This window comes from Bombus vosnesenskii, unplaced genomic scaffold (genome assembly GCF_011952255.1).
Source record: "Bombus vosnesenskii isolate JDL3184/JDL3185 unplaced genomic scaffold, Bvos_JDL3184-5_v1.1 scf7180000013297, whole genome shotgun sequence".
Taxonomy (NCBI): Eukaryota; Metazoa; Arthropoda; class Insecta; order Hymenoptera; family Apidae; genus Bombus; species Bombus vosnesenskii.
This window is the reverse complement of record NW_022882947.1, coordinates 1014717-1035801: the sequence shown is the minus strand read 5'-3', so window position 1 is coordinate 1035801 and position 21085 is coordinate 1014717. Positions and strand designations below refer to the sequence as shown.

At 39.8% G+C, this 21085-nt stretch overlaps 1 protein-coding gene across 3 annotated transcripts in view; it reads left to right on the top strand.

Annotated features, from left to right (window-relative positions):
• LOC117233615 overlaps positions 1-20865 on the top strand; it is a 58004-nt gene extending 37139 nt beyond the window's left edge. For all 3 annotated transcript variants that reach the window (XM_033494092.1, XM_033494091.1, XM_033494090.1), the window contains 4 exons: positions 13589-14013; positions 14616-14801; positions 15598-15944; positions 16438-20865. In XM_033494092.1, coding sequence (XP_033349983.1) covers positions 13589-14013; positions 14616-14801; positions 15598-15944; positions 16438-16489 — 1010 coding nt within the window. In that variant the 3' untranslated portion in view covers positions 16490-20865. The remainder of the gene's footprint in view (positions 1-13588; positions 14014-14615; positions 14802-15597; positions 15945-16437) is intronic.
• Positions 20866-21085: the final 220 nt, after the last annotated feature.

Genomic DNA, 21085 nt, shown 5'->3' with positions numbered 1-21085 from the left:
AATAAATCTGATGCTGGTTCAGCGATATGTCGATTACTCCAAAATAAGAATCATCGTTTTAAATAAATTCCACTTAACGCACTATATTTAACGGTGACGTTCGCAATTGGTCTCGAGAGTAGTTTACACAAAACTGATTGCTCTTTACTCGGAATTGTGCTTGTTCCTCAACGACGATTAAAACGATGGCTGTTACATTTTGATAGGAAAATATTTGCCACCGCTCGTCATTGGTAACCTATGGTTTGTATGGAATATCGATAAAGAGACACGAAGTTTCTAATGAAACGAGCGAATAATCGTTGGCGAGTTCAAAATTCCCCGCGACACCTATGATAGATCTAACGTTATGTTTGCGTAAATATTTGCCAAATTCATCTTACAATGCACAACACCTTAACGCTGTCACTAAATTTATGCCCTCGGCCGTGGACATTCCGAGGATCATTTACCATCCTCCAAAGATGTTACATGTTATACATACGTTATATGCCGAGTGTAGACACGCTCCTCGAGATAGTTATGACAGAAAAGAGAAATTATACACGATACGTCACACGAATAAATCGAAATTTTTCGCGTAATAGGAGACTGGAGACGATGCATGGGTACACGAATATACCGGAGGTAGATTTACGGTGAACTTTGTGCTCGTGTTTGCATCGTTCTATGACACAATGCATGTAATATATATTTAAAGTGTTACAAGTAAATTATCTCTTTCATCCACGAAGAAACATTCTTTCGTACGGAAGAGTTTCCTTCAACTATTTTGGTATGATACAGGGAATTTAGACAATGTGACAGACCTATAAAGAATTAAGTATGTAACGCACGGCAAAAACAATTGCTGCATACTTTCGAAATTCATAAGGTAAACTATGTATAAGTATGCGAAATACGAAGAGAGACGAAGGTAAAGTGGGATGTTCGAAGGGGGAACTAATATAGAAGCGTCAGGTACGGATATAGGGTAATTTTTGCGATTGGAAGGAATGCAATTGAAATTTCAAGTATTCCTATTTTCCTAGTTTGCAACGAGTAACCGATACCGGCGTGGAAAGATTGGTTTTGAGAAAAATGACCTTTGGTTTTAGTATTTAACGAGCAGACATCGATTTCACATACGCACGTTCGATGTCAATGATAATCTTCAGTTTCAATGCAGACACAGCCTTCTTACTTAATGTACCTACAGATAAACTATTTTCGTCTTACCTGGCAGCAATGTCTCGGTTTAAGCAAAAGTTGCAGATGCACCCTCTTGACATAACACGGCAAATTTGTATTCGAGTGTATTATTTCTGTTGGAAAGCAATTTAAATTACATCTTCGAACGTTATATTTAAATCTAGACACTTGACAGAGACCAAGCATGCAGGCAGTTGAAATTAAAATTTTTACGCAAGTTAATGGAAATGAGATCGAACGTCTGATGGGAAACAGATGGTGAAAATGGACACCGAAGCAAGCTTCGTGTAACATCGAAATAATTGACATTTTAGCATTTTACAATTTCTAAAAAGATCGATACTGAAAATTTTATAAATAAAATTGTCCCATTAGATCCATCGATCTGATATTAGAATAAAAATTAGATTAGCAGTAAACTCGTATGAAACTAGCAAGTACTCTTAAATGAAAAGAGCGTATTCGCCAAATTTCGCTTAAAATCGAGTCATTGTAGCCGGGTAGCACAAAAATAATTTGTCTATTGAATAAGAAAGCCGTATTTCCATCGAGACTGGAGGATGTAACGGTGTATATTTCGGACGTATGCGAAGTCGATGCCTGGATGTTAAATACTAAAAGCCATTTTTCTCGGAAACACCTCCTGACGTAGAATCAAATAGGCCTATTTGAATTAACACGGCAAAGTAGACGTCGCTTAGATCTATCCAAAGCGTACAAAATGTATACGTCGAAATGTAGAAATTCCATTGACGACAGAGATAGAGTGCGAGCAAAAGAGGGAGAGGTTACTGTAACTAAAATTTACTTCGCTATGAGGCAACGCATCGCTGAAGAATGCCCTGGTACAGAAGGAGATCAGACAAAGAAATCGTTGCCATATCGAACGCCGGGACGTGGGTGGAAGAGAGAAAGTGAACGGTAGCAGATGGCTTTCGTGGATGTGGAAGAGTGGAAAATGTGCTGAAAATGGAGGGCGGAAAAGAGACGACCGAGAGAGAGCGAGAGGGAAGATAGAGGAGAAAAAAGAGGGAATCGTTCTTCCCGTTTCTTTAAATAAGCACCGCGTAATACTCTGGCTAAATATAATCGAAACGGCGTAGCTTGAGAGAAGGACGCCGAGCGTCGTCGGCTGCTACGACGCTTCCACGATGCTTGTGCGTCAGCTAGGCACATGTGACGAATAGGTCGTTACTTGATTAGAATAGGCGAATCCTCGAATACAACCGCTTCCCTGGTTCTAGCCATTGTCAGAATATTATAACGACCTCTATTAAACTTAGTGGAAAATGAATTTCATTTGATAATTTACGATTATAGAGTTGCGGATAAATCGTATCAGGCTGTACTATATTTAGGCATTCGCAGTATTTCGAGAACGGATAAATATTGTTCGGTGTTACGATTGCACGGTTAACTAGGATTTCAAGCTGTAAATTTTGATATACAGAGTGTCGATGCTTTATTTCTCATCGTCCCTTTCTCTTCGTAAGTGGTTTCATAAGAAAAGTCGTATACGCGTAAAGCGAACGCGTTAAACTGCGTCTTTGTCGCAATATTCTAACAATTACGTGGAAATATAACTATACAGGATATATTAGTTGGCAAGAGTATGAATGAAAACAGCAGATTGTTGACAGTACGTATATCCATGTTTGAAGTTAGTAATGCATTCTGAACGTTTATTCGTAGGTCAGCATCGTTGTTTACTCTGCAAATATTTGGAATAACTAACGACTTTCGGATAATTGCCGATTCGTTTCTTTGTCCGATTACACGATGCAAGGTCGAAGAATTACATTATTTAAGCATACCTTAGGCTTGTTTCGTTCTGAAGTTTTTAGAGTGCTCTTGCAAGCGATTTTCACGAGTAATTATGTATACACGCCGGTATGTACTACAAGTGCCAGTAATGGCAAATATTCCAGACGTTATACTCTCCGCTTCCATAATAGGACGTTGTTAAATATTCTCTTAGATGATTCTCGCGAAGGAAATACCAGTAAAGGAGTTGCACAGAAGAAACTCTGTCACATTAGGTAGTAGGTTATCATCAAAGACGATATCACAAATCAAAGAAAATCGATACCAAAAAAATACGCGAATGTCTCGTATACCTGAAAGCAAAATTAGTTGTCGAACAAACTTGAAAAATAATTTTATCCTAGTAAAGTAGCGTTATTCCAGATATTCCGAAAACATCCAAGTGTGGTTGCTACACGCTTCCTCCAGTCGGTCGAAAGAACGACTCCCCTCGTCGATCTCACTCCTCCATTCTTCTATAGTTCCATTTCGAGACAACAATCGAAAACCGCATCGAGATCCCTTTCCCCGGTCCTCGTCTCGCTAGAACACACCGGAAGCATCGATCGGGTATCATCGAGATACAATTTCGAGCGCGCTGAGAGGAAGAGAAAGAAAGAGGGAGAGGGAGGAGTTGATTCTATACGTGGAAGCTTGATTCGCGGCCGTCTGAATATTCCCGCCGAAGTTAAACCGAAGTGGAGTGAGGCGCGAAGGAGAGAGGAAGAAAGAGAGAGAGAGGAAGGCAGGGAGGGTGGCGTGGAAGAAGCTTTTGGCTGGCAGTCAGTGGGTCAGGGCGGCGAGTCGCATTCCACGAGCTGGCCGAAGGCATCCTCTTCGGAAGAACAGAGCTTTCCTCTGCGTCTGACGCGTTCCGCGACGCGTGTGCATCCTGCTTTCGTATCTCGTTCGTGGACAAATCGAGGCGTGGACTTAACGCGACATTTTACGGTAGAAAAAGAAAGGACGGCGACCGCGTGGAAAAGACGGTGTACGGTGTACACCGGAAGTCCTCCGCTTCTTCGTCGTGTCACAATCCATGATCGAAACCGTATCGTTGAAGCATTCGAGAGTGATAGGGAACGAGGAGGCGAATAGACGATAGCGCGGTGATTTTTCGATCGCCGGGCAACCCGGTGGACACGTTGTTCACCGAAGAGTACGCCGGAAGTTCGAATAGGCTACGAGAAAGTCGCGTAGCACTTGGAACGCGTCACGTGGCCGGACACGCATCAACACGCGAGATGGTGTGCGATTGCGCGGCCTCCGAATGTTCCACGGAGCTTGGAGAGGACGCGTCCTTGAAGAGGGCCTTGGAGGAGCTGCTGAAGTGCATGCTCAGAGTTTGGTGCACGGAGGGTCGAGCCCTTACGAGGCTCGGCGCGGACGTCCATGGTAAATTAATTATTCTATTCGACGCTTTTTAAGAGACAAAATCTCGCACAAAGATCACGTTTCTTCCGATACAGAAAGTTATCGATTCCTCCGTGAATTATTTCGTCCCACTTGCCTGTATCTAGAGGAATTTGATTTCTGTTCGCCCTTTCCCCATTGTATTCCCAGTTACATGACATTTTCCAATATTTAATATTTATTCAGCGAAAAATTGAACCGGTTGAATGGAATAACAGATAACGTTGCCAGTGGTTTTAATTAAACGGGAAGAAACATTTACAGTTTAACAAGTTCCAAATAACGTGCAAATTTTTGTTCCTTTTCGTCCATCCACTAAAAAAAAAAAAAAAAAAGAATGGAGAAAAAAGATACATTGGAAAAAGAGACATTACAAAAGGTAAATATTTTTCCATTTTACACGCAATAATTTACTCGTGTACAACGTTTTTTCAAAAATCATATTCTATTTCATCGCAATAGAGAAATTCGAGATCGATGCTCGTAAGTATCGTAAACAAAGATTCGATCTCATACAAATAGAAAAATACAAAAAAGCTTTTAACTCTGGAAAGAACGGCGAATTGGCTATCGTAGTTTGCAAAGTGAAATTTCATTAATTTCTTTATCGGCGATCGATTCTGCATTGTGCGTGATATGTGCTTGTAAATATTGAACGGCTCGCTTTCACGGACCGAGGCAGGCTGAATCAAAAACCGGAGAAGTTTCCTAAGTGAATAATTAAATTGGTACCCTCCCGAATGTTTGCCAGGTCAAAAGGAAATCCTCCGTGGCGTCAAAGTTTATGTTATGAAACGTATCCCAAAGCGATTCACTTTTCTACTCTTTGGCTTCGAAACTTGTACGTATAACGCTACTGGTTCGCCTTCCAAATTCCCTGGTGAAGCCGTTTTCGCAAAGACTTTTACGGAGAACCATAAATTTTCTTTAAAACCGGGTTTCCTTCTTTCAAAATTGTTTTCCAAAGTTTTCTAATAAATTCTTTTACCGTAAGAAAAGAACTAAACTAATCGTATCCGAATTTAAATGTGGCGTCGTTCTTTATCGTGTAATCCGAGATTAGAAATGGAGATCGTTTTCAATATTCTGTCGCACGAGATTGATATCCAACTGAAATTATTTTTCAACGATCTTTGAACATAATTTTCTTCTTCGTTCGTTAGAGCTTTTTATTTTAATGTTGTTTCAATGCGCTAGTTAACATAGCTAGTTAACGCGACTCACACAGCGGCACAGAGGTTTTCGATAACACGTGTAATGAAAACGTGAACAGCGATTATGCAACGACCATTAATCGCTGTTTTATCGAGTTGTTAATACGTAAATACGATTATTCCGCCTGATTAAAATTATCGAATGAACATTTTTCCACAGAACTCGTTTTACTACACTTCTCCTCTAGAAAATTTAAGTGATCACTTCATATTCATCCGCAATATTCTTTAGTCATTTGTTCGAACTTACGAAATAATTTGTTTTCATAACGATTGAATAATTCGATTAAATAATTGATCGAATACGATTCGTTTGTAAGGAGAATGTAAAAAAATATGAAAACCAATATTCTTTTCAGGCAATAAAAATTTCTATCCCCTTCGCCATCATTTTCGTAAAATTCGATCCTCGAATCTTTGGTCGAAAGAAGTCACGGTCATCACCGATAATTATTCTCTGCTTGACCCTGATGCAACGGCTCGAAAATATCCACATTGAAAATCAAGATACGATTTTCGTCTTGTAACCGATTTATCGAAGCCGCTACGACATCGAACAAGGTGGCCATTAGTTTGCTTGTTTCGTCCAAATTCGTCCGTGGCGTGTACTAATCTAATGACAATAAAATTAAATTTCCACATCAAAGATGATTACGGCTTACCTGTAGTTAGTTTACTGTGTACGATCTTACGAACACGACCCGCATAATTAATTATTGATAGTAGCAGCTAATTTCCTCAAGTGCATCGGAACGATGTGTTTTGAACGATGTGTGTTGTACGGAATCTTCACGTTCTTATTCTGAAAGGAGATTTACACCGATAATGGGTGTCCTTCTAGTTTCACAAAATGACATTAGAAATGACACTACGAAGATAATTTTGAAGAATTCGGTATAACGCGAGAGCTGATGAAACATCGAAAATATAGTAACGCCATGCGGCGAGTAGTACAAAGTAGCAACTACCAGGTACCGGAACAATGCCAATTCCGATATTCAGAAATTTATAGAGAAACGCGATTGTCGTAGGGACAATAAAATCGGAAGTGTGCCAAGTCGATGGCACGGCATGGTTTGGTTGTCATTAATCGAACAATACGTGCCACTGTCAATCGTGCCTTTATCGCGATCAGGGTCATGAAACTAAAGACGTGCTTGCAGAATGGCTTTATCTCTAAAAAAAAAATCGATTTTTTGGATTCTTTACGTACTCATTTTCTACGTTAGAAATTTCCAAAGAAAATTGATACATCTTTACGTAGAGGGATATTTCGATTAGTTTGTAATTACGTTCGCTTCTGCTTAAAACAACATCGTTTGTACATCGTTTTCGCTAGCAGCGTCAGTTAACGAATTTGTCGATTATACACACAGATGTATATTTCTACAGAAGAAATTAATCAAAGTAGGTGTAACTTGAGGTTTCGAAAGGAAGCCTAAATCTTTTCACGCCACGTCATGTATAATACTTGGCGAATATCGTCTGTGACTGTAACTGTAATACGGTAATATTGCGTCTGCTGGCGACAACCTATCATAAAAGAAATGAATTTCGCGCTGCCTCGAAGCCATCGTGGTTCCATTGAATCGCTTCAGCAATCCACCAACAAACTCACCACCAATTTCCAATTCGTACCTCTCGAATACAATAGCGCCCTTAGTAAATGGCATCCTACGAATTCGTATTTTCACTTTAGTCGAAGCGAGCGAAAGCGAGACAAGCGAGATATTTACCTACCCCTGAGCGTGTCGTTCACGCTCCCTATTAAAATCCATAACAACGTCGGCTCTCCCCCCTGTGAGACGCAACAACCTTGGAATGCTTGTGCATGTCGCACGTGCGAGAATTTCCGCCATCAGGAAAAAGACGACAAAGCGATCTTCGCTATTTCTGACACACCAGCTGCGAAAGGGGTTGGGCGGGAGTTGCGTGTGCCATCTTTATCGCAGAAATAAAAGGAAGCCCTCCGTCTCACCGTCTCTCATCGACGGTGCAACGATGATGAGACAAAAAGGCTATAAGCTCGAGCACTATCGATTACGTTCGACGCCTGATGACGCAAGGACTTGATTATTTTTATGGCATGATGTGTTTCTTGATAATCTCGTCTCGACCTGTTTTCCTTCGACCTGGATTTCGACATTTTCGACCATGCTTCGACGCGTTTCGATCGTTTACCTGTTGTTGCGTTATCTTTCCCTCTCGCTTTCTCTTGATTTACACAGCTGTACATATACACAAGTACCTTAACTCTTTCGAACGCGAATTTTTGTACCACTTCTATTCCGCCATTCCTATCCCGCTATATTTCATTTACGAGCATTATATCGCGACAATACGAATCGTCGTTCGAAATATGCAATTAACGCTAAACGCAATCTCAACGTTAATTAATTGCACCAAAGTAAAAATAACAACGAAGCACCGCTGGTTGTTGTTTCATCGTAACACAAAGGGGAGAATTTAGTAACTGCATTTTAGAATTAAGTAGAGCAAGAAATATTAATTTCTAAAGCTCACGATGGAATGTAACGCGTGCCGGAATTACCATATTACATTTCTGTTTACGAGGAAGTTCGTGTCTGCGTGTATCGTGCATTTTAAAATTAAACCGCGACGAAAAATAGGTGGAAATTATCGTGGAATTAAATCGTTTCGTTCGTAAAATTGCCTCTGTCGTTGTTAGAAGTAATATGAAAATCGAAATGTGCAAACGTTAATGAACAACATGCTAATTAAAACGAATGCGTATCGAGTTCCCTTTGCTTCACTAATTTAATTGATCGCGTCTCTTCGTAAGTGTTTGTAAGCAATTACTTACATCCATGGAACATTTGATGAAGATATTGTCTGACGAAGCCGTGATGGGTACTCGATAATCGATTTCGCGTAAGACGAGCTCTTGCAGTTTAAGGGCAAGTTTAATTATTGGAGAATTCGAATGCGCTCTACGCCAAGCTAATCCAACTATTGCGAAATAATATCAACAACGATTGCTATAACACGGAAAGATAAAAGATTAGGAACTGTGAACATTTTTTGAAATATTCCATTTTTTGACTTCCTTTTTAGTAAGATGACCGTTCAAACGTGGCGATTTCCAAGCGAAAAATCATATTTTTCGCACTCTATCTCAACTTCTCTGATTTAATTGTGCCGCGAACGAGTTTCTTTTAAAAGGGTTGATTCGCATTTCCAGTTAGAACAAAACAACGGTATAGCAACAGCGTGTCGCACGCGTTTCTGTTTACACGCACGCTACTTGTTAAGCGTTCGCGTAATCGTGAACTGAATTGAGATCGAACGGTAGACGAAATTAAAATAAGACAGAATCTGTGCGTCGCCCACGAGTGCAACGTCCTACAAAAATAATTGCTTGCGTCATCGTATCACCGACGTGGCGAACGTTCGAAGAGACTATAGCTTCTATCGTACTACGTATCACTAACAACTTTCATTTTCGTATTAACCAAGTCACGTGCACTTCCCTCTTGCTCCGTCACACGAACATCGAGCGACGTAAACTTCAGAAAACATTGACATTGTATCTTTACGAAAAAGAGCATCGTACAGTGCATACGAGCGTTCTACTTCTTCAAAATTCCGAGCTTTACAAAGCAATTTAATTCTCGCGTAGTAAACTTATCAAAAAAAAGACGAAACTTTGTTGCTTTTAGAACGTAACGTTCTACATTTGATACTATTAAACATTTTACGTCGCGTGAATTAATTTTTATTTCGTCCCTTCAAACAAGATATCTCGTATGGCTGCTTTCAATATTTGTAACCGAATATATATCGTTTCACGTAGAAACGAAAGAAATTTCTGTTGATTTATATAGACATCTCCTACGTTCGGTACCATTTATCCAATTCGTATCTCTGAATGGAACGGTTCGCAAACTGAATTCTACCACGACTCTTTACGATGCTATGGCGTTCGTGCGACTATTCGAACGAGGCATATTAAGCGTGTGTTTTCCGATATTTATAAGCGAATATCGTTTCATACGAAAGGAAAAGAAACGGAATTTTCTTTCAGAAATGTAATATATAATGTAAGAGTTTCAGTTACGTATTTTTAACTTCGCTTCGCGTTACGTCATTTCTTGTTTTACAATTTTTAGATATAACTTTGCAAATATTAATGCCGAGAAAAAACGTACAAAACAAATACTGAACTAAAAATGCATTTATTTATGTAGCTACGACGACGTGGACCGTCCCGCTTTCATTTTATTTTTACCCAGTATTCCTTTCTATTTATGCGCCTGCTTTGGGACGTGCATAGTGCTCTCCTCCCTCTCTCTCTCTCTCTCTCTCTTCAAATCTGCAAGATAAACGTCGCGAGTTGCGGAAATTTTTTATCTATGAGAACGAAAACGATTGAAACGTTTGCGATTCTATGCTCATTCGTTGCTTTTTCACAAAAGTATCCGTCGTGTTTTTGTTAGGAAAATTTTTTCAATATTCGTCGCACGCGTTCCTTGGCAAGAATACAAATCCTGTAAAATATACTATTATAATTAATGTTAATGCGAAAAATATCGTTGTGCTATTCAAAGATCGTTCATACGGAAAGCGAATCGGAATTTCTCGCAGATATAGGGAAAATGTAGCGATGCGTGTTCACAGAACAGTCACGTCAACATGTAAATTCATGAACAAATGGAATCGTGTACGCGTGTAAATTCGAATTTCATGTCACTTTTTCGCAGGAAATTGGAAACAATTAATTGGGCAGCGAGACCGACATTAATTTAATACGACTAATTAGCAATTTCAAATATACCGATGAGATTTCTCAATTATATGAAATGCCTAGAAATGAGCCGCAGGATCGGTAGAAATGGAAGAGCGATTGAATAAATGAATAATCCGACGCAAACGATAACCTAAATAGATATAAGATTCTGAAATATTCTTCGATAAATAATCGCGAAATGCAAATAATAAATGAGCATGGATATTTCGAGACTCCTGTTCGTTAGAACCATAAATTCGATTTTAAGAGACGAATAACGTATAATCGCTGAATATTTTCATGAAATGTATAATTAACAGTGACGCTTTTAAATCTTAAAAATACCACGTTTATGTTCCATCAATTTTATAATTAAAGAAACGTTATTTCAGCTCTGGATATACGCGTTATCAATGTGTTTATAACGAAAAAGCTGCAGTTCGCGAAATAACCAATTGGCGAAGTAGCTATAAATAGAAATATATTTTTTCCGCTATCCGCACTAAAAATTAATATTATCCATGGCGCCGTAACTTTTATTCCAAATTTTAAAGAATCGACCAACATCGGAATCAGCCGTGCGTAATTATCAGAGAATACTTGGATACTTAATGAGGCTGCAGTGCCAGCAGAAAATTAAAGTTCTTTTTCAAAAAGCACGATTCATATTCAGAATCTTGCTAAAATTATCTCTCTATCTCTCTCTCTCTCTCTTTCTCTCTTTTTTCAACCATCTGAATATAATTACTGTCTTATTCATAATTTAAAGATTAAAGGGCCTGCAGAAAGACTCGCTAAGCTAAAAATAAGCAAATGTGCGGATACGTTTACATCTTTAATGTACGTGTAGTTAGAATTTTATTTATAGAGACATTTTATATTCGCCTAATACAAGAAGCATCGTAAAGTAGAATTCTCGGGTTTCCAGGGTTAATGCGTATCGCACGATTCGAGATAATGTACAAAAGCCATCCCGTTTGATGAATACGTAACAGTACGGAATAGGAAACGATACTCGCATAGCTATGGAAACAAGGTTGAGGAATTGGAGCAACCCTTAATCCTCACTGAAATCTCCTCGTATAAATTTCCACCGCGGGGGATGATTTATTGCGTGACTGCGCGTTCCCAAAGTATCCATGAAATTGTAGTTGACAGTTCGAACGAAGTAAATCGTTGGTTATCTCGCTCGAAGCGTAATCGCAAATAAAAATATCCGGCTAAGAAAGCATCGAAAACGAGGCAGTGAGAAGAGAAGCTTATCGACGATGACAATGCTCTTTCTTCCTACGGGCCGATTCCAGGTTTCTTCGTCGCGTGCTTCCTAATTCACGACGATGTTTAAGAGGAACAAAAACGGTTCTGTAATTCTTTCTAATGCGTTTAGGATCATCGGCGATTTTCCGGTTAATAAAAACTGCAACTAGAAAAAACGACGCAATTAGAAAGAGGAATTTCCTCGTCTCCTCGATATTTATCATTGTTGCGAATTCTCGACTAAAGAGCAACCGGTCAGATCAAACCGATCGGTCGATATCGCGTACCTCGAATGAATTAACGTTCAAGGTGGAGGAGGTTTAATAGATCGAGTGTTAGAGTAATGGAGCACTGTATTTCCACTTGTATAAACGTAAAGTGCGATGTTATGAACACAGCGGTGGTAAGATCTCGTTGGCAGTGAAGTATTTCATCCGCACGGTACGATGTCCGTCGATGAACTATCCTCCTACGCTGCTGATTCTCCCTACCAGCCGTTGGGTTTCCCGTGTCCATCGTGCCCTTCCGGCTGGACTTTTCCCGAGGGTTTTTACCTGACCTTGGAGTCATTAGGTTTACAGCTCGGGGAGGACATGTAATTCGGATTTTCCCAAAGAAGGGAATGTGCCTGCCCGTGCCATAAACGGACGGCCACTCAAACTTCCGAACAATTATTATTTATTATAAAACAGCCTAATATTACCCAAGTAAATATTTCCTTCTCGTAACCCGAGTCGCAATAAATTCTAGAGATTGCACGATTTATCATTAACAACGGCGTTATATTTCCCGTTATTGCGAAAGACGAACAGCTTCGTCATTTTGGCAGTAGTAACACTTGCAGGATAATTTATTCGGAACCGTCTGTTGTACTCTCGGATTTCCGCCCATAATCGATCACGCGCGATCGATATTGCGTGCTTCGATGCTTGATAAATAAGATGGATGATACCAAACTAGAAACGTATCGTGTATCGCGCGGTGCAAGTTCGTGATAAATACGGAACTAACCATTCCACCGAACCGTGTCGTCGATTTAAGCTAAAAATAAAATACTGTGTAATCTATGCAACCGGAATATGAAACGACGATTTGCGTACAATTCTATGACTTTCTCTGTATTCGTATGTGCTGTTTGTTCACGGTTTCGAAGCGTGAAAGAGCAAACGGCAACCGAACTTCGAGTATCATTACTATTCGTCGGTTTTGCTGTTTGCTAAACCTGTTTACATAGGAAAACGCCGGTAGATTGATAGTATTTGAACCGATGATAGCTCCTTTCAACGGTATAATAACGTTAACGTCGATCAATGAGAAAAATATTTGCCTCCGAAACACATTAATCACTTAAATTAATAGCCATGCAAGACTTATACCGGCTGCCGTTCAACTGACGGTAAAAGCCGAAAGGAGGTGAATCTGCGCGGAAAAATAGGTCGAAAACGTAGACTGACGTTTTTTTCTTTTTTTTTTTTTTTTTTTCGTGCAGAGCTTCATTTTCCAGGGTTGTAAAGTCTCGAATCACATTTCCCTCGCAGCAGTGATTAACGTAATCTCCATAGGATTTATCCGCTCGCGATTTCTACCACGCATTCCTTTCAGCCATTCCCCTGACAGGATACAAACTATCCAAAAACGTTCGAATCTGCTCAACGCCTCTATCGAATCCTTGCTCGCTAAAATAGATCCGAACCGACTGTAATACCCGGAATTCTATCCTCCTAATACGCTCAATTCCGCTCCTACCGATATTCGCTATCCATCATCCGCAGGATCCATATCAATTCCTGCTCGTACTGCATTATCACGCGGCAAATCCGCTGTGATCGCGGCTCCTGAAATCTCGGATTTCGGATCTTGGATCGTGGGATTTCGCGCGAACGACTTTGCGTTTGCCGCTCGATGAGGCTCGAATAGGACTGCCGCAGACGCCAAATAACGAAGGCGGTGGTGATGGTTACAGAAAGCGACAAAAGGGTGGTGGTGAAACGAGAAGCCGGAGGTGAGTTCGGTTTCCGTATTCACGGCTCGAAACCCGTGGTCGTCTCAGCTATCGAGCCGGACACGCCCGCGGAGAGCTCTGGCCTGGAAGTTGGCGACATTATAATGGCGGTGAACGGGAAGAACGTGATGGACGCGACGCATTCGGAAGTCGTGAGGCTCGCGCATTCTGGCACCGACGTCCTTGAACTCGAAGTGGCGAGAACGTGCAACGTACTGGCACCGCGGGTGGCCAGACCTGGTACCAAGGAAGGAAGCGACGAGGCGCCGCTCTGCACCGGATACCTATGGAGGAAATCCGCGACCTCGACCAACACGGACAAGTGGGTGCGAAGATGGTTCGCCCTGCGCCGCGACAACTGCCTCTATTATTACAAGACTGACGCGGTTAGTACGAATATCCCCTCTTCTCTTTCCCTTCTCAATGTCCATTCTTCGTAGAATGGAAAACTGTCGATTAGCGCGCGCAAATCTATAGGATGTAGTTTCGAAGAAAAAAAGACATGAAATTGTATTTTCAAATACTTAGACGCGATAAGATACGATTAATACGCAAAGATAAAATTAATATCAGCGTATTCTCTATTCTCAAATGTCGAAGCTTATTTTACAGCGTCGGTCCTAATCGTTTGGTGTACGAAGTTGGTTTTACTCGCCTAATACAACTCGCGTAATTTGACACAAAATATAGAGAATATCTAACACGATCGGGTACTTTGTATTCGGAGAAAATTGGCAGAGCAAGTAACGCTGCTGTAAAATAAACAAAGTTAGAAAGTTCAGTCATCCAAGCTATGCACAAAGGTTCCGAACTTTGCATGCTCGTCGTTAGTTTAAAGAGATGTCATCCAGCCACGCCTGGCGTCCCCTCGAAACCTATTTAACCGGCATTCCTTTCGGTTAATCGAGGCCATCGACGCGACGAGTGTTTGCACGGGATCGTTTTGTTGGAAAAATGGTACACCAGTGGACCATTTCGTTTCCCGTAGGATTCACAGCCAGTGGGGGCGGTGATGCTGATAAAGTACGACGTGGAGCAAACGCCCGAGCTGAGGTTACACAGCTTCGCGATCAAAAAACAGGGCGCACCGACGCTTCGGCTCGCGGCGGACACCGAGGAAGCTGCCGCTCGATGGACGACGGTCATCAAGGAAGCGATCGAAAGAAACGACCAGGTAAATGTTACGAGTCGCTCGCCAAGTTACTCTCGACGTCTATTTCCGGATCATGCTCGAAGAGTAAACGAAGTTTACATTGTGTACGAGTACCTCACGCGAGCATTCGGATCTTCTTGGTCAGAATGCGATTTAATCTTTAATTGGTGCGGTAACCGACACGCGTATATAATGTATTTCCTTCTACGCGGTCTTTCGCTTGCGATGGTATATTCGGAAATAAAAGAAAATTAAATCAAAAATTTCGAAAAGAATATTTTCGTTACATTCGTCCAACAGAAAGAAAGATGGATGCTACAAGTTGAACAATTAACAGCATATGCTGTATGTATGTATCTTTGGAGATACTCTTGCATCGTTATCTAGGCAAAAGAAGCTTCAAAAACTTTGCGAAACGATGGAAGTCCGCGTTCTTGTAAGTTGAAGAAAATGAGATTCGCTTTAAATTCTGCAAGTTCGGCTATACGCCTGCTGGAGTTTCTTGAATAGTTGGATTAGACGCTGCAAGTGTCTGGCAGCGCTCTGGAGAATCGTACAGTTCTACTAATATGCCTTATTGCGCACCTACCTTAATAGTCTTTGCACTTGTACGAGATTTATCGTGAAACGCGAATGTACGAAGTAATTAGTTCAACTTGGAAAACGCGTCGCAAAAGTAACTAAATTTTTTCGTGAGAAGTTACTCGAGGCGATAGAAGAGAAATGGAAGCCCTGAGAAGATAATAGAAAATCGCTAAAGACGGAAATTCTCCGTTTTTCCTGTATATCCTATAGATTCCCGTTGACGTTTTTACAGGTTGACACCTGGTTGGAATCGTCGCTGAGAATGCGTGAAATAGCAGCATGCGCCATTCACAGACCAGATTGCTTCGGATACCTGAGCAAGCAGCAAGAACACGCCAGAAAAACGTCGTCACCAACCGGTTGGTCCAGGCGATATTGCGTACTAAAGGACGCTGCATTGTATTTCTACGACGACGCTAATGCGGAGAAGGCGTTCGGTGTCGCCTGCCTGCATGGGTTCAGGGTGCATAGCAGCGCGCCCACTTCCGGTGGCAGGAAACACGCGTTCGAGCTGCAACCACCGGACCCCACGCAGAGAAGTTACATCTTCGCCACCGAATCAGAAATGGACAAGAAACGGTAACCTGTTTAGTCCCCTTTATCGATTCTATCATATTCTTTCGAACGATTGTTTCGTTAAGTCGAAGAATTTGCTGTACGCAATTTATGCCGGCGATTATGAAAGTGGCCTGCGTCATATATTTTCGTTTCGAGATATCATTGGCGTTTGACGCATGAACTGAATTCTGTTTAACGGCGCATCAACCGACTCGATCCAATGGTTCGATCTCTGTTACTTTGCAAACATGGTTTTGGATTATTGTAACGTGAACAGGCGGCTGAAATTCTTTCCACTTTTATCCGCTTCACTTTTATAATCACCGGCACGTTTGTGGTAAATTATTTACAAGGAGACGTGCCACATCGATGTCGATGGTCTTGAATTATGGTGTCAAGGTCGCGTATTTATTAACATTTGAAAATAATTATCTAATCTCCTTCGTAATCAATGAGAATCGATTTGGAGTTAGAACGAATTTTATGTCAAAGAGGCAACTACGTTTATTTGCAGGTGGCTCGCGGCGCTCGAATATTCGATCGATCGATGGATAAAGATTGGTTGACAAAGGCCGACCTACCGTACAAAGAAGCAAAGAAGTCGAAGCAGCGAAGATCCTCTGAGATGTCCTTCGCCTCTTCCTGTTTCCGGTTCCTAACGAACATTGTCGAAAATCACAAATTCATCTATCACCGTCGCCATTATCGTCTCGATTCTCGTTCGCAAATTCATCGCGTGGATCATGTCGCAAATACTCTTCAAATTCGCGATTCTCCAGAAATTTCATTAGCGTTATTTACTATCGCTTAAAAGGCTTCGTATCTCTCTCTCTCTCTCTCTCTCTCTCTCGCTCGCTCCATTTTTCGAAATCATCGATGAAGATCCATCGATTTGTTTTCACTAGTTCAGTCGATTAATTAACTAGGATTAACGATAATATTCTTTGAAATCTGCCATATTTTTTGCTATTAGAGATATTACCGTCTAATTGCAAATTTTTTCAAACGTAAGCCAATGTCTAATTGCTGTTTAATCGCTAACTGTCGAACAATATCAGATTACGCGAAACTTTGTCAAGAATTCATTGTCAGGCGCCTCTTGACGATTTCAATTTTCTACAAACGTTCTGTAAGTTATCCGTTATCTTATAAATTTCAGTGATACTACTCCGAGTTTTGCCACACTCTTCTAGCTGTTTGTGCTATTTCTGATTCTCACGAATTTCGTCGATCTCGTTGTTTCCAACCGATACCGATGCTCGATTCACTTCGCCAGTTTCTTAGTGTCATAAACACCATTTTGTAATAATTGCTGATTGTCAGTGGCAGTGTATTTATCGAAAGTTAACATAGCGCAATCGATACTTGAAACACTGTTTCTCAAGGTGTTACAATTAAAATAATTAATATTACGCTAGTCGTTTTATTCGAGCTGTAAAGGATGTTTGCGTTGTACGATCCGTATACCGTTCAAAGTGATCGAAAGAATCGTCAGTTCAAACGAGTTTGATTAATCGTTAAAGTGCTCAGTAACAAAAGAATCTCGATCGAATAGATTTTTTTCGTTCCTGAAAAAGAATCGTAAATTGTTAATTAATTGAACAGTATATTTCTAGAGTCATGTTAAATGTATATAAACACGAAGTTTCTCTTTAAGTAACATATGTAAGCTATAAGATACAATTAGATTTCATTTCTTTAGACATTTATATTATATTTCTGATAGATGTTTATTTAAAAGAAAAAAAGAAGCAACAACTCACTTTCAATGTCATTAAGATAATTAAGATGATCTAGCGTAGTTCCTGCAACTAGTATCACGAACGATCATGAAACGAATAAAACAAATCTGTTTCGGAATCCCTTTCATTTTCCTACAATATACGACGCACAATTTTTACCGTTTGTATAATCGTTACTTTTTCAATAATAACTCACTAAGAATATATCAAAGACTTGAAAAATATCGCAAGAAAGTTAGAGAACAGTAGCTCTTATCGTGCAAAAATGGTGAATAAGGCTTGAGAAATACTGTTTCAAGTAAATAGTCCCAGTATCGAGTCAGACAAATTTTCACGCAGTGAAACTCCATTTATTCGAATCGCTAGTGGATATTCAAGTCGATTCGTTGAAATTGCTATTTGGACAAACTGCGGAAGCATAATATACGAATGAAAGGGAGCAAAAAATATTATATGAAATTTAGAGTAAACGCTTCGTTACACAGTTGTGAACAAATATTGAATGAAACATATAACAATGGATTTTGTAATACAGAATATGAAAGGTCGGTCGTATTTATTAAAAACGCTTAAAAGAATTAATTTTCCATTTCGGAATATGGTAGTGATACGGAATTTACTATCATCGATGTGTTCCGATAAATGGAGTTCTGCCGTAAGTACTCGTAATCTTCGTGATTCAGGACTCGTGCTCGTGATTTAGCAGATTTTTGTATTGTTAAAATCAGCTTTTGGATTCCGTTTTTATATATACAAACGTTGCATACTTTACCGATACACAGGAATTGAAATCACACACGATAAGCATGGAACACTTGCAGAAAAAGAACAGGACATGCAAAGGAACGAAAGAATCGTTTATTCACCGATTGTGTCTTGTATTAATTAGAACGATTCCAACCGATTTTTCTCTTACAGAATTAGAATTCGATTTTTAGCTTTTAAGAGGGTTTAAACTGTCGTCCACCGCGTTACACACGAATTTCCATTGAGAACTGCTCACGAAAGCTCGAACAACATAGAATCGAAACATCCTCGCGAGAAAATATACCCAATGTCCAGCATTGACCAGCAAACACTTGGACGTTGTTGTAACGTTTATTAAACGCAACATACGCTACCACGACGAACGATAACGAAAGACAGCTGGAAATATGTACAGAATCAGTTTGTTCTGTCGTTCGAGCTGTACTTGTTTTATAAATTTAAGTAAGCATATTTATGTCTACAGACTCGAGCGAAAAATATCGTTTAACGCGTAAGAATTGTGAAATGTTAGCAGCATTCGTCGATCACAGTCAGATAAATAAGATGCAGTTGAACGAATGAAATTTTTATTCGCAATGGATAAAACCTTCGTTCGAGCGATAATCGTTTGCTCGCGTGACTGGTCGAAAAGAGTCACTCGAATAATTATCGGCATTATAAGAATCATAAAGTTGCGAGAGTAATATCAAAGGCTTACTTATCCGACTGATCTTCAAACGTACCAAGAGGTCAAAAAAAAAAAAAAGAAAAAAATGGCAAGGAAAAAATCAAAAGTGTGACGTCGCAAAAGTTTTCCATAAGCGAGGAAAACTTGTTGGCCGAGTGAATGCTTTCTTGCGCGTGCTTGTTGCGTGAGCATACGAACGATTCGACAACTAACATCGCACGCCCTCGTGCGTACATGGAATTGCCGCCATCGCATCGCTATTCTTACCGCTAATATTTTTATCGATATCGAGAAACCACGCGAATCGTGAACACAAACGGAGGAGCAAAGAATGATTTCTTTCGAAACAGCGAAGAGCGAAAAATAATTTCGAGCAACGAGAACGAAGAGTATTTCGAACGAAGAAACGAAGAACGATCGAGTTGATCGCGACAGAAATCGATAATAGTGGGCTCCGAGGGCTGGAGAACGGAAGAGGAACAAGGAGGAACGAAGGACAAGTCGAAGAGTCGTGATTCGTAAGGCGAGAGAAGCCAGCAAAAATTGAACGACAGACCGCTCAAAAAATGCACAGATAATAAAATAGGAGGTTTAATACAATTGTAGAATGAAGTGCGTCAATTATTTACCTGTCACCCTTCGAGCTGGTTTGAAGGACGTTGGTTTTATCGCTGTTTAGATGATGCAGTGTTTTTTTCATGGTAGGAGAATCCTCTTACCGCCGAGAAAGCCGGACAGCGGTCGCTTTGCTTGACCAGTGGACAATCTTTCGTTGGTGTATGGCCAAATAATTTCCAGAAACATTCGCTACCGTACCACGTTTGTTGTTTCACTTTTGGATTCACGTTTCAATTACGTTCGTACTTGACAATGAGTTGGTAAGTTATTCGTGTAGAATTTTTACGTTTTTTCTGGTCTACTGAAAGAATGGTTGACTTTAGGTATATTCCGTCGGTAGAGGTGTACTGTTTGGGTTGTTAGTAGATGTATGTGTCTATAATTGATTGGAGTATGAATAAATATGACGACAATTACGATGTCTTCATCGTTGACGAAGTAATTGTAGAGTATATTCCGTACGTGATTTGATTAAATGTTGAATGATATTAGAGAATGAGTCATGTAATTGGAACTGGTTGTGAAAGAAGAAGAAGAAGAAACAAGGCTTAGAACTTTCGATTTATTAAACTTGACAGATTTTTTTTAGCGGATGGAAGCTTCGGGATTTTGTTACTTCGGCGTATTCGAACAGTGAGTAATTTTACAAAGTTGCTTGATCCGTATAGTACGAATATATCCAAATATATGATTCACTCTGTATATTAGAGAACTCTGTGCAAAGTAAAAAGAAAAAGCGCACAAATTCAAATTTGTCAATTTATCGAAGAAACATACGATATCGGTTAAGGTCTAGAAAATTCGCAAATACGTGAAAAAAAAAATAAAGATATTAGCGATTACGTGATAATATATCTTGCGTAAAAGATAGCATTTCTTCGTTTCTATCAAAATCAAATCACAACATTTTTTGATTCTAAGTTAACTGATTCGTTTGTCGACATTTTTTAAGCTTTAAGAATAAGAATTTTTATAAAGCGTGTGACGAAAGAAAAGATTGCGTAATATTATTGTAATAAAGTAGAATCAGTGTGATTGTAAAAGTACAAAGGGTCAAATGTAACCGTGTCCGTCTTTCTAGTGCCAAAACTAAAATTAATTAATTGAACCAACCGAGATTGTAATAAATGTCGTTGAGAGAAAATTATATATACGCATTTCTTCATTACATTTATAATACAATAGCGTTTAATAATCACGCCACGTTTCTATCTCTATATTTATTAACAATTCCAATTAGACATTTTTCAAAATTTTCATTATAAAAAAGATCAGAATCTAAAGGAATATTTTCAACATCTTTTTTGCATACGTTCTCTGATAAATTAAATTGCTTTTATCCTTCAATAAAAATAAAACAGTTTCGA